Source organism: Halyomorpha halys, unplaced genomic scaffold, assembly GCF_000696795.3.
Source record: "Halyomorpha halys isolate HHAL.00 unplaced genomic scaffold, Hhal_1.1 Scaffold283.1, whole genome shotgun sequence".
Taxonomy (NCBI): Eukaryota; Metazoa; Arthropoda; class Insecta; order Hemiptera; family Pentatomidae; genus Halyomorpha; species Halyomorpha halys.
Genome location: NW_027113072.1, coordinates 522,047 through 537,762, shown reverse-complemented (window position 1 = coordinate 537,762; position 15,716 = coordinate 522,047). Strand labels below are relative to the sequence as shown.

Below are 15,716 nucleotides of genomic sequence, written 5' to 3'. Positions count from 1 at the left end.
GCTTCTGAATTTTATTTTACTACTATGTACGTTAGATGGAATAATTTAATGAAACCTATTCCATGTAAGGCATTGAAAACGATATCAGCAAATAAATAACTGTCCATTGCCTTTAAGGTAGGATAAAGTGTTCCATGAACACAGGTAAAAGAAGATAATGAGTGTTCTTTTTTATCGTGTAAGATAAATGTTGATTGGTGTTTTTTTACTTTTTACTAATTACGTAGTTATTGCTTTTTCAAAATCTATCACTCGGATATTATGATAGATTAGGATTTACTATGTTAATGATTTAAATAATGAATCATTCCTTTCTTCTGAGATTTCATTACGTTTCTCTATTGAAAGATTCTTGTATATGTATCATCTTAAAATGTAAACTAATTACGATTTCATCCGATTTGAATATTAAATAGAGGTTTTTGAAATGCTATCGCTAGACTTTACTTATGAGGTTTATGGAAATCAAAATTTAAATACCTTGCTACTTTATGGGAATCTATAAGTTTGCTTTCTAATAAGGTCTACTATTATTAAGCTCTATCAAAAATTTGAGAGCTTGGACAAAAAGGACTTGAAAAAAATTGCATTTGGTGTTCTAATTATCTTAAAAAAAGTTTTTCAAAATGAATGTAACTAATAATTAGATGGAGGTTGTCTGGGTTGCTATCTACCATTTTTTGTTTTTATTGAGCGCAGCCCCGAACTAGAAGGAGAGCTCCCATTCAGTCTATCATATTTATAGAAATAGTTTATTAAAAATTAATTGAAAAAAACAACAAATAATTGCTCAGCACCTGGATTCTTATTACTTTTAAAGATTATACATATTTTTTTCTTACCCTTCGTCAATTTTATTATTTTAAACATCATATGTTTATTGTTTATATATACATAATACAAAGTAAACCGATGTCCTTTCTTTGCCTGAAGAGAATTTTAAGGTAGGTTCTGGGATCTGCTGTGTGCAGGGGAGCACTGTGGCGCTTTCTAGCCGTCTGCTTAGTCACATTTTAAACATTATACGTAAATTCCTCATAAATTAAAATGCTTATCAATTACATGAGAATCATATGTGAACGTATTATTTAGATTAATTTATTTATGAAAAAGGATCGGTTATCCAATTAATTATTTTTTTAAAGAAATCTACATTAAAATATAACCATGGCTCATATTAACTTTTTTTTTCCGAGGCCGTCTTAGGTTTTCTGACTGAGGGCTCAGGATGTGCAACCAAATGTCAATCTGTTTGAGTCGGAACCAACCTGTGGATGCCTTCTGTTTAAGTTTAGATTACAATAGCGGATATTTATATTAATCTCAACGTAAATGTAAGCACATGGCGCGTACCCAACCTCTCCCCCCTTTTCGGCTTAATTTTTGCTTTGAAGGAGAGTAGTGTTATTTCATCCCGTTTTTCCTGAGGTGTTGCGATTTTTTTGACGGGGAGTATATATGAATGCAGTCCCAACCATACAAAATATTTTTTTTTAAGTAATGTGTATATTTGAATATTAAAATAATTAAATAATGGAAATATAGGAACACTAAATACGGTATATAATAAAAGCTGTGTTAGTATCAGTATATGATTCATAAATTATTTTTACTGATAGAAAAAAAAATATATATATATATATATAATAGAAAGATCAAACTGTATAAGTTTAAACGGCACTCAATTAATGAGTTAGTTAATAAGTTACTTGTGTTTCCCTTGTAATGCATTTTTCAGTAGTATTATATTACCTAATTTATTCAGTGTTTCTGAACTTCTCAGCACACCTCTAAAACTTAATGAGCATAATTATTATCATAACGCATAAAATGAATGATAATTTGGATTTAATCCACAATCTTTCAATTATTCAAAACAAGCTCTTGTTACTCAGATGTGTGAGTAAATGGCCCAATCAGCTGTTGTCATATCCTCAATGAACCGATTGTCATCGGCATGCCCTAATGACTGCCAGGAAACAATACTCAGTCTTACCAACCGGCCTCGTCGAAAATTAAAATGTTAACAGCGGCACTTTCTCCAAGGTGGCCAACATTAAATAAACATGAGTTGTCCTCGGCGGTAGGTGTGGAATCCGTTTCTCTTCCCTACTCACATTTTTAAGGAATTCTCACTTGTCGGCATTTCAGTAGTTAGCATTCACTAAGTTGCTTCGTATGAGCTGGTCTCTAGGCTAAATAACACTTGTAATGTCTTATCAGTTTTACATACTTTATCAGAACAGTGGATCCGATGGAATAACATAACATGTAGAGAGGCACTCAACTCATCATTTCATTTTAGGAAAATAAGAGAGGAAATCTCACTGTTTTTTTATTTTTTTCGTATAGTACATTTTTAAATATTTGAGAATCGTACATAAAATTTTAATTTAATGTGTTTGTTTTTCAGCCCTCCGTAAACCTGATATAAATCCCAAATTACCCCTTAACGTTGCAGTTAGATTGTTTAGGATTTGAATTTTTTTTTAATAACAATTAATATGAATTTTATTGTAAATGTGTTCACCTTAACATTTTACAATCTTTATAAAATCTAATAATACTTTAAGGCCAAAAATTAACTAAAAACACTACAAGCCTAAAAAATATTAAACTATAAAAGCTGAAGCAAGAGGACACAGTAACCCCGAAACGTTTTTTAAAAATATATATGGATTAAGGACCAATGTATTATTAGTTTTTAATTTTTTTATTTTAAGGGAATGAAATATCAAAAAAAAGTTATTATTATTGCTTATTGGTTTTTCATCAATTTTCAGATGAGAAGTTTCAAAATTATTCAATTCTCATTAAGTTAAGTATTAAAAATTCATTTTTATTTGTGTGTGTTTTTATTAGACCTATTAAACTCTTCTCGTTCATGCATCGTCCTCATATCGCTCTACTTTTGTGCTCTATGGTCTTTAATGTACCTCTGTCTAAATAGTTAAGTAAGTAAAACATCTCATGTTTCGGTTGACAGGGAATTATTTACTATTTTACGAGACCATAATGCAGCCTATTATGACCTATGGGTTTAAACTTTAGGGTAAGCTTATTTTTTATCGTTAAACTTATCTAGTCCTTTTAGTTAAAGTCGTTCGTACCTCAATTCTTGGATATTATATTGCAATCAAACACTTACATCCTATGTTGTCATCGGAATTTTCTTTTCTTCCGATTTACATCATCCGAACCCTTATGCACAATCCCTATCTATTACCTCAATAGTTTGAAACAGCTGTGACTCCGAGCTCTTTTGTAAATAATTTATTGGTGTTCGTGAAATAGCCAACTTCTCCACTCAAGTCCTGCAGATTTAGGGTTCTCACTCAGCCTCCATTGGTTTTCGATATGAGTATAGCGACTAGGATAAAAGCGCTGGTATTTCCTCGGCAGGTGTATGAGATAGCTTCCTCGTCTGTGTGGTAGTACTTTACACAGATATCGATGTATTTTAGTATGATTTATTTTACTCTATTTAATTCTTCTTTATTTTTCCTGCGTTTATAATTATGAATATTGTACGAATGTTAATAGTTTACTCTCCTGTGTGGCAGAAATATTTCGACAAACATAACTTATCTAAAAAAAACAAACAGCCAGTACTATCTTTTATCTCTGACCACTCCCGCTACTATAAACTCCTATATTTAATCATCGATGAACAATATTCAATTATTTAAATTATTTATTTAGTATTCATTATAAAGTATATCTGATTAATTAATATTTATTTTAAGAAACCAAATAAATATATTAATGTTTTTAATTAATTAAATTACTTCAGAGGATTCCATTTTTCTTATAATTATTTAGAGATTTTAATATTTGGTATTTTTAAATCGATCATCTAATTAAAATAGACCGAATTTATTTTTGTTGTTAATTTATTGGTTATTTGTTTTAGGATGGATAATGGGATTAGGTCGTACTGAGGAATTATTTAGAACTCGCATAAATTCTAAAGTTTAACTAATTAAAAAAAAATGATAATTTGTATTCAAAATACTGAAATTAAATTCGAAACATTCTTATTTGAGCCACATCTTCACATATTAACGGAATGGAGTCTACCATTGAAAATATTTCAATGTGTAACGTAAATAAACTGGTTTAGAATGTTCTTTATCTGTAACTGATCACGAAAAATACTTGGAATGCTGTTTTAGGACAGTTAAGAGTGTAATATACTTTTTTCACTTCCGTTGTACCTGCTTCTGTCGGGAGAATGTACTTTTTTGTTGATAAGGCGGTCAAGGACGAAGGATGAGTCTATGTGGGTCACTTTTACCCTTGGAACGTTCATAAGAATTCAGTTAATATCTAAAACATTTGACGAACCATAGTTCTAAAATCCGGATCTTTAATTATCTACAAATGGTGATTTATTTATTCAAAACAATACATTTACTAACGTTTATTGATAAATCTAACACCATAAAGGATACAGTGTACTAAATTTACTATAAAATAAAGTTATAAATTTACAATATTATATTTAATATAATTTAATCAGTAATTAATTGACCAATTATACAGAAAACAAATATGTTTTTAAATGATATAGAAGTAATTTTTTTTTTTTGATTATGTCAACTTATTTTGTGAAAACTTATGATGACTTATTTTGTGAAAAGTTTTTTGCTCGTCAATGATAAGGGGCTTTCCTCAGAAATTTATTTTGAAATTACATGTTCGGTTAAGGTAGGTATAAGTGACACAGACCGATGAATACTATTATATTAATTTTTTTAATGACTATTGTTTTTAGTCAATTTTTAAACACTAAAATTTGGAGAAAAACTATTATACCTTTGCAGGATTTTGTGCAGGACAAACTAAAGTCATGAGAGACTTTTGCCTATGCCAAATTGAAATTAATTATTCTTAATTCTTCTCAGGTTTTTCGAAGTTTAAAATGAAAAAAGAAATATAATTATTCGTATTTTATTATTGGTCAAACAATTTTATATAAAGTTCAATATAAATGATTAGAAAAATAATTTGATAATAAAATCTTACCATGTTTACATCTTCAAACGTGTTTACTACAAAATGACTTTGGAAAACGTTGATGTATGTATCGTGTTGAAGAAAAGCGGAATATAGGTGACAGTATGTTGTGCCAACTTCAAAAATAATATAAATGGCTGTGCACTCTAATAATATAAAGGCATCAATGAAAAATGGGCAAGACAATTGCTTATTAGAGTGTAATGAAATAATACAGAATACATAAACATAACAATATATAAAAAAAATAAACAGGAGAACATAAAAAAAAAATTGTTAATTTTGAGAGGTTTTAAATAGATAGTAAGAAAATGCTTATATTTCAGATTTGAATATAAAAGGTTCTTTTAATCTGGGTTGAGTTGAGTGCATCATATAAGTATAGTAGTGCAATGAATTGGAAACGTTGTTCAGTTCTTGTAATATATTGAAGAAGTTATAACAATGTTAATTCTTCCAGAAAGATGAAAATATTATAAATATTAAGTAGATTGAGGTTAGCTATGTTTCTTGAAGAAGTTAAAATATGTCGAGATTTAGTTGTATAAATATAAAATATTTGAAGTCAAATCTATTAAGAATATTAAAAACATTATAACAGGTTTTATACGCTTGGTAGTCATATTTAGAGTCTAAGTGGGTAACTAAGACGAGGCCAACTTGAACCTTCTCTTCTATTTTCTATTTTGTAAATTTATTATCTTTCAGTAGAAGGACTTTCTTCTTTAATTCAGAATATATAAATTATTTTTTGTTCTTACAATTCATCAATCAACTTCACTTGAACTGTACTTACTTTTGAGTTACACCGATGATATTTAAGATATTTAGATTCAGGTCAACTTAAACAGTTTTAATAATGTTAGTTGAATTTAATCCGAAAATCATTAAGAAAATAAACATAGGTTGACAAATGAAAATTTTACTGGAATTAGATTACCTTTACAATCCAATTATTTGTCATATTTATAATTGACCTATTGGAATCAATTCATCTATATCATAGTTTAAAATTGTTTTAAACTACATTATTTAAATTTAGAACTATTTTCACCTCATCAATTAAAAAAAAAAATTATAATCAAGCTTCCTAAATAGAAAATCCAGAATATCCGTTTTTTCCCTTCTGAAGCCGAAGCAGTTGAGAAAAAAATAACTTTGTATCGAATCTACTGAGAAGAATTTCTTTACAGCTTTAGTTGCTAAGCGTTTATACATAATTGCGATGTATATGCAGATATTGATATAATAAGTATATACGTTGATAAAATAAATATACGTATATATGTTTTTATAATTTATGTATTATATTATTTACAAACCTATTTCTTTACATGTTAAATACTTATTTGTCTTTCAATTGTGGATATGTAGAGTTCCAGAATAAATCTAGTTTTAGAATATATATTTAAAAAAAAACCTGGTTTGTCGTACAAATCGCTTTAAAAATATTGCAAGAAGATAGTTGACCGTATGAAGTTAAGTGTAGGAAGATCCGGGTGGCGATCAATAAAGATACAAAATGGTAAAAAAAAAAATATTTAAATACTTGTCAGGGCTGATGCGTAATGGTTTAAGACTACAACTCAGTTTTAAACCTTGAAGCACCAGCCCTGCAAAGCGGAGCGAAACGTTGATTAACATTTGTTTTTTTTACTATTTTGTACCTTGATTGACCTTCACCTAGAATTCCACTCTACAATCCACTTAAAGAGTACTTTTAAAAACATGGATACGTACTTCAATACGCAATATCATTGATTCCCAAAGTGGGCCCTGCAGCAATTCAGGCGGGCACATGTGCATTGGGGGGGGGGCCGATGAATAACTACAAGTTATCACGGTCAACAATATTGCAATGCTGATGAAAATTATGCCGAGGATTACTGTACTAGTAGCAGCACACCCGGTTCATCCTTCTCATTAAGATGATTTCGAATGTTTTAACTTTTTTATTGCATTCTATTCTGATTTCAACAAATAGTTTCATAATTTCAAAGTATAATGTTTCTAATTTATACCTTTCTTGGCTACATTTTACGTAAAATCTTTTTAAAAAGTAGAAACATAATACATATGTATTTCCAATTAATTGCTATTATAATTTTAAAAATATTAATTTCCAGAGGGCGCTAAGTAATATTTTTTCTGAAAAGGGGCGGTACGACAAAAATGTTTAAGAACCACTGGGCTATCTCATTGCTAATACTAGGCTGATTTATTTATTTATTTTTTTTAGCGGTGTAATTATAAATATTTTTCCCTAGATTGTGTGTGTACTCATCATACACATGTAACTCATGTGCACTAACGAAGTTTTCTTTTCTTTATAACTTTTATTTCCAGAATTTATGCTATGTAAAAAACGTTTAAGGGCTTTATGTAGAGAGCTTAGAGCCGTAGCTATTACTTACAGTTTGCTCGTTATGATTCACAGGTATTGGGGACTGAAAACATACTAAGCAAAAAATCGGCCTATCCATTCAAGAGATAATCATGGCATACCGAAGTGAGTTTTTTGGAATCAGGGTTAAACAGTTGAGTACTGCTAATCGCAAAATTTGACGTAGGTAGTAATGAAAATGAAAATCATACGTATTTTTTATGATTTTTTTCACAACCATACAGAGTGTTCAAGAGTCAGTTAACACCCCTTTTGTTTTGAGAATTTCGAAATGGAACCTGGTAGTCTTAGTTCTTACTAATGAAGTTTCTTTTCCTCATGTCGAAAAGCTAAAAGTGTGTCCAGTTAGCTCTGGAATTTCCAATGGTAAGAGGTATTTTCGATGTAACATCCTTTCAGAGAATGCTTTTGAATTTGGATTTTATATGTTTGATTCTAGATTTAAGTACGCTGGAGAAGAACTGTAACAGGTTATAAACTCTTCTTAACTACAAAAATAAACCTTGACGAAGACCTTCCAAAGTTGATTTTTGAATTTTAAAAACTCCCGAAAAAAGAGGGTGTCAATCGAGTCTGGAAGTATATTTAGCAGGTTATAATAATAATAGTAGCATCTTGACTTATATATTTTATTCAAATACGTTAATAGTATATTTTAATAAAAATTAAATTACTATAATATTACTATAAAGATGTTAGTCAGTTTTCCTTTCTCTAAATTGGCTTTGTTTTTGGTATAGACCCGACCTTTTTTAATATGTATGTTTATGCCTTATTCTACTAATTATTTACATTTAAATCAAACAATATTATAATTTAATTTTTTTTTCAGTACCTGATGTCTGGATGGTGGGGCGAATACAGCTTCAGATGCCAACCTGTAGATTATTCTTACAGTCCAGTGGCGTTAAGGGTGTGTATCCACATTTTTTAAATATATATTTATAATTTATTCTCTTATTATATTAATTTGAGTCTTTCTTATATTTAATTGAAATAAATAAAACAATCTCTATCATTACTGTGGGAAAAATGATCAGAAACACAAGTATTGAAGCAATATAAAATATTTATAAATAGTTGCGCATGTATTAATTTCCATTTTATTAGGTACTGTTCTTAAGGACAGATAATTTATAAAGGGTATAGGTAACTAAATAATTGCATTTACTTTTTTTGTTTTTTTAATTATTTCATTAATAATAATTGTTTTACTAGTTAATAAGAGAAATTTTTGAATATATAAAATAATTATTGAATATTAAAGGGGGATTTTTAATAATGCGGGGATATTTTGAATACTACACGGTGTAATATCGATAATCCGAACTAATTGCAGCAGAGGGTGTTCGGATTACTGAAAAGTTCATATTACAGGAAGTATTGTAAAAAAAAATCAATAGTGTAATAAAATTCAACCCTCTTTGTATGGGTTTATTTAAAACGTCATAAAAAAAATTAGTTCACATCAAAATTTGTATTATGTATATTTATACTATTAATTAAATTAGTTTTACTGAATCAAATGATTTATAAAATTGATATAATATATTTCTAATTCTAACAGAATATATCAGAACACTTTCATAGGATTTAGATCATCCGATATCGAAACTGTAAAAATTTTCACTTTAGATTTTCATGATGACTACAACAATTTGTCTACAGATCAGAAAGATAAAAATGCCCTTAATATGTGTACTTTTATTTGCAAACAAAAATGTTATTGCCTGCTGAGTTTTTTAACAAAAAAAAAAAAGTAACCTTTTTTTACGGCAGTTAGGATTACTATAGTGTTCGGAGCACCGATATTTCACTGTATTTTAAGAATTTGGTAGTTTTAGTATGTTTTTTTTTTTTTTCTGAGCGAACACTATTTTGCTAATATACTTTTAGTATATCACAGGTATACTATCAGGCACACTACCCTATATCATATACCATCTTTTCATTTTCGTGTTATTTTATGTAATGAGGATATTTAACTTTTATTTCATACAATATAGAGGTGCGTGATTTTCTTTATTGTTTAAAAATGAACTATAAATCTGCTATTGGGTCTAGGGAGAAATTCTTCACTCCGGAACCATTGACCTAAATGCTATTTTCAAGCTGAACATACCATTGCTAATAGCGTTCAACAGCTGGGGTTTTATAAATAACATCTCTGTGTGATTGCTTTTGTCGATACTATTCATCCGAAAATAGTTACTACCGTCAACCTCCGGGTTCAGATAGATAGATAAAGATGACAGATATAGATAGATATATACGATTCAACATTCGGTATTATGGGAATGGTCTATATCTAATGTTAGCCTATGTGGTCCCAGACGTACAAAAATTAATTAGAAATATTTTAAGAAAATATATATAATCTACGAAAAAAAAGTGTTTTTGAGTAATTGTTATTTAATTTTTACATTCATTCAGGATTGAGGGTTTTACGAAGGATTTTGGATTTGATTTAAGAGGAATTCCAAGGTCTAGTTCAGCCCCAAAGCTCAACTTCGTATGTCCAGATAGGCTTTGTTATAGTTGTTTAGATCAGTCTTTTGTAATGAATTAGTTAAAGAACAAAAAATTAAACCATACATCGTAATGATTTATGTTTAGTCGAGAGTTTTACTCCACCACCCAAACCCATTATTCTATAAATATGATTTTTACTGTTTTTTTTTTTCAATTTTATTTTTGGTGTTATTAGAGTAGTATTTGAGGATTATGTCAGGATTTCAGTTTTTAGTAGAATTCCTACTAGTGTAACATTGTAAATCAGTGAATGATTTCATAGTTGATTAAATAATAGTAATTTTAACATTGAGTCAAAATATAATTAAATGAATTTATACAAAATAAAAAGAGAAAAATATAACTAATTGTTGGGTAGCAAAAGAAATAGTACCCTGAAGAAAAGGAATATTCTCAAATGTTGAGTTTATTTGAGAAAAAAAAATTACATTTTTTTTCTCTAAAAATATTTATTATATAAATCTTTACTTTGCTTGCTTCTTAAGTATAGCATGTTTTGTAATCGTATGATATCTTTGATATGCATTTTTAGCGGATCTAAGATATGGATCAGACCAGAGTCCAAAAAAATAGTTTTCGCCTTATATTTTGAAGGCTTTTTGCTCATGGTACCTGCGTGCCAAATCAGGCATTCTGCTTGACATATTAATTGCTAATAGGTTAAAAACGTGTTTTTGTCTTGTCGGTAGCATCGAAAGGGCTCAACCACATTTTATGAAACTTTTTAATCCATTTCTTCTCAGGGATTAATGATATTTTTTAATGAAAAAATTTATTTTAATTTCTGGTTTGAATTAATGTCTAGACTTGTAAAATTAAAATATAAAATGTCAGATATAGTTCAAATAACTAAAATATAACGTTTTTTCTTGAATTGCTAAAATGCCCAGGCAAAAATTCACCTGCACGCAGACTGCTTCCAAATATTTCAAGAAAATAAATTTAATACTTTTTGTCTTTATTTTTTATCACTATTTTTAGCTAAAGAATATATTATTGAAATCATGTAAAAATTACGAATTAGTTTCGTGCAAAATGTTTATGTTCGAATTTTTACTCTTTAGTAGTTCAGATACAAATTTAATCATAATTAAAAAAACATTCCGTTCCCAATGTGTATTAATTTTCAAAATTGCTAATTGTATATTTTTTGTATCAGCTAACGTAAAAACATACAAAAATTATATGATTTCTACTCATAGGCAGAAATTGGTTAAAATCTACTCTAAGTATTTTTGTTTCAATTACGCATAACTCGAAAAGTATGCATTTTATGATAAATTATATGTATAATATTTTGAAAGATAACTTAATTTTATACGAAAACTAAAAAAAAAATTAATCGTCTAAATTGGACAAGTTTAACGGAGTATTGAAGTTCGGACCCTTGTTTCTAAAAATATTCCGCGCATGTTCCCGAGGAAACCAGTTCGCTTTTTACTAGCTTCTGGAATAACCAAATAGATCTCTCGGTACATTCCAGATGCTCGTTTAAAAATGTTTAATTTGTTTAGTAAGCTGAACAAAAAATAATATCTATCAAACCAATAGTTGAAAGAACACAGACCAATTTTTCTCATAAATGCTTTCCTCGTAATTCTGGACAGATATATACCTCAAAAATGTGGAAGAAAATCAACATCTAACTGTACAAAGTGATTTAATCTTAGATATGAGATGACTTAAAGAAATTTCTGTAAATATATAATATATTTTCAGCAATCAAATATCACCTCACACAACGAAGTGATTTATCCCTACTTTTAGGCATTTTTTAAAAATTATTACTGGTTTGTTAGTTACCCAGAATATTTTTTTGGCGAATATGAATACATACAATGAGGTAAATATGTATATAAATATCCACATCTGTATCGCCCCATTAAAATAAATTAACAGATTAAAAAACGCTCGTTATTACTGGGTTCACCAGTTTTCATTTTGGGTCAGTTAGACTCAGAAATCATGATTTCAAGAACAATTTTTTCACACTGTAAGATTTTATGCAGCTACGATGCAGTTACCTATCTCTAGTTTCAGTCTTGACCTCGACACCTCTACCACGAAAGGAAAAGTTCATTCTCTGATGGTGCAACGATCTATAATACTGATTAGCTTGAAGCGATATCGCTGGTTTGCTTGAATAGTGGCACATCTGATAAAAAAAATTAATCTACTTTTTAATTGGACGTATTTCAAAGATAGCATCGTGATTACCAACAAAATGTCTCAAAGGTCTGTTACAAAGTAATAATGTATACTTAAGATCTGTGCAGAATAGCCAATAATAAAAATTATTGAGACTTAATGTGGATTATTTTATTTTAATTGAATAATAATACTAGTCTCGAGCAAGATATTGTTTAATTTAGGGTTTTTTTTATTAACAACGGGAGTGTGTTTTCACTAATGGATGCCAAGGCAGACTGTCCTAGAACAAAGTACCATACCTGTTGCTTTGTTCTCAGCAGTATCATCGTGTCGCCATCTACTATTTTATTTATAAACCAAAATAATTTTCCTATTTTCTGCAACAGATGTCAGCAAACATATATTATTTCATTATATTTATTTATTTTTAATGCTTTTTATATGAATGTTATCAATTACATCACCATTATTTGTTGCTTAACTATGTGGCACATTGTATTGTTTATTAATAATTAATAAACCGAAAAAAAATAAGAAAATAATAATTTCCAGAAAATACCATTTTCACAATAAAATTAAGAAGATAAAAAAAAAGAGGTTACAATATATGGAAGCCATACTGACTGACCTTTGTACTTGGAGATGTACTGTTCACATTAAAGATTATGAATATGATATGTTGCCTGTAACTAATGTTATTTTATCCTGGCTTAATGTAGGAAAATACAGTAGAAATAGATAAATTTCTATTTACCAGTCAATCAATAGATTAAAATTTACTTTTAATTTGATTAAACAGTTATTAATTTAAATTTCTACTTGCTACAGGTATCAGAGAGTTTTTATAATTTACATTTAATGACATTATGGATTGTTCACAATTCCTAGAGCTGATATTATTTTTAACATATAACACGTTCCAATACCCTAGGAACAGGTTTCTACCTCCTTCTTGTCATCAACTTGAAGATTATCATAAATTATCTTGTCTGTATAATTCCCGTGTTTGGCATTGACCTTTTGCTTCTAGTATTTCTGATTTTTTATCTACTTATTTTTTGTATTTTTTTTTTTAATGTTTCCTCTATAGACTTAGCGACCTTTCTTGGTTTTAGGAACTAATTTATTTGTTAATAAAGTTACTATTTGTTACTAAGTTAATTTTTATTTTGTGTTAGCCCGTCCCTTCTTTAGTTACGCAACCTAGCCTTATATAATCTTGAATTCATAGTAACTTCGTTCAAATATCTGTGTATTTACTACTACACCTTCGTTACGTGATCGAAATAAGCAACTCGTTCGTTAGTTTATTTCTTATTTATGTATAATGTAAGGGGCCTAGAGTAGCCGTTTGGACTAAGACGATCGGTATTGGTAATCAGAGTTAATCGTCAAATAAGTAATCATACGTCGAACTTTTTCAGTCCATGGATGGGAAGGACCGTTTGTAGCCAAGGGAGTTAAGGCGTAGGCCTAAGCAATTTCGAAACTGCAGCAGCACCAGTTCGAGTCCGCCCCGGGAGGGAGGCGTTAACTTTTATTTTTGGCGGTTCCACGGAATAAAAACTTGATCCCCCCACTATGGTTGAATTGGTCGATTACCTGTTGATAAACTTTCCCCCACTCTGTATGTCACAAATGAGCCGAAGTTTAATATTAAGGATTTTTTCTTCATGAAGTACATTAAAAATTTCGTCGAGTTCAGTTGTTTTTCAAACCTCCTCAGCACTTAATAATTGGGTTAGAGGATTGAAATTATGTATTTGAATTAAAATGGTGTCAGAGAAGTGTCTTTTGATGTCCCAACTTTTTTCTCCCAATTCTGAAACAGTTAAATCACTTTACATGTCTTTCGCAAACGAAAATGACTTTAAATACGACCTTATATTTTAATGAGTTTTTTATGCATTTTTTTTTCAAATTTAAATGAGTGACTACAACTCATGGTTTTCTTTTTAATTGCTGTTGCAAAACTACATTTGATTGTGTTGAATTACACTGACGTAGATGTCCATGTGAAGTGAATATAATACACAATTGGATCCCATCCCTTTGTATTTTTTAAATTAAGCACCTTCTCGAATAGTCTAGGCTGTTGTTGCAAGTCGAAGCTTTGAGTGCAAGCCGTGTGAGGATCAGTAACAGGTTGATGGAACTCGAGAAATCTTCGCTTCCTCTAACCTATTTACAATTTTTCAGATTCGTTGTCATAACAGGGTTATGTAGTCTATCATTCGCGTGCATTGTAAATTTTATACTCCTCTCTTGTTCTTCAGCAAAATCTGGAATTTATAATGAAATAAAGTAACTTTTTTCGGATTGTGTTAGTTAATCAGATTTTAGAAACAAATTCGTATCGGACAATTTTTTGATGTGACGCCTGTAGAAGTAATTCGCCAAAATCAGAATACATCTTTTTACGATTTGCTAATAAACGGTGTAGAAAAACGAATAGAACGATATCGTTTTAAAATCTATTTCAATTAGAAACCGTCATCATAATTTCGGTTTCATCGATAGGTTGATGAGACTACAATGGCTATCACGATGACGGGATATTTATTTCTGAAACAATTTTTTAGAGCGCGTCGGATCTAAGAAGTAGTTTTGATGTGTAAATGATTATCAGAACACGTAACGAAGCAAGTTAAAATAAAATAGTTAAGTATACTGGATATGGTTAGATTAGCAACTGTACCCTCTTAAATTTACTACATGGATGGCATCGTGATGACTGGGCTAAAATAAGATCAAAATAACGAAAATTATAGAGTTTATGGGGAGTGAAACTGTTAATTGAAACACCATGTATATCCTTTCGAGGACGGTTCATCTCGTCAAATACTGTACGTTCTCAGAATGAAGTCTCGAAGACTAACTTAGATTTACGGTTCTTTTCCTTGTCACGTGTTTGTCCTTGGTAGATCGAAATACAACTTATAATTTATTATTACGGTATAGACAGGTCTTCAGTAATCTTTGCCAAAGAATTCTCATTTAGCAGTTTTAAACTTCGTCAGTATTCTATAGTGTGTCAGACCTAAGTTCCCGTTTATATTTGGAGTGGCCAATAATATTTCAATATTTAAAAAAGACAACAGTCATCTGTCGGTGGAATATCAATTTAAAAAAAATCCATTTGCTGTTTTAATTTTTCAATTAAAAAAACATTGGCCTATCACACACAAAGGCGTGCTTTATGTTTAACAAAATAAACTGGTTTCTTCGATTTAAAGGTTTTAACTATATATGTATATATATAGTTGGCCGTAAAGATTTAAATATAAGTAGATGGTCAGGGTTGCGGTCAAAAAAAGAAGAACAAATAGTTAAAAACCATTTTAATGTCCGACGTTTCGCCCCACTTTGCAGGGCTTCATCAGGGCTGTTCAAAGCGAACGGTTGAACAAAGGTTCAAGTGCCCTGATCTGACCTAAGACCGAAGAATGCTATACAGAAATTAGAGAAACATGTAAGTAGCTTACCTACTGGTTCTACAATTAATCAAGCTAATCCTTTACAGTGTGATAACCAAACCTCTACAATGTGATAACCTCACCTCTACTCCATTATCATTCTCAAAAATCACAAAACGAACCGTTTTCAAAAC

At 29.7% G+C, this 15,716-nt stretch overlaps 1 protein-coding gene across 1 annotated transcript in view; it reads left to right on the top strand.

The window, feature by feature from the left end:
* Window positions 1-15,716, top strand: part of LOC106680718 (very long chain fatty acid elongase AAEL008004) — an 80,707-nt gene that overhangs the window by 45,547 nt on the left and 19,444 nt on the right. Inside the window, exon 4 of the mRNA XM_014420606.3 lies at window positions 8,256-8,336. Within this exon, the coding sequence (XP_014276092.1) occupies window positions 8,256-8,336 (81 nt within the window). The remainder of the gene's footprint in view (window positions 1-8,255; window positions 8,337-15,716) is intronic.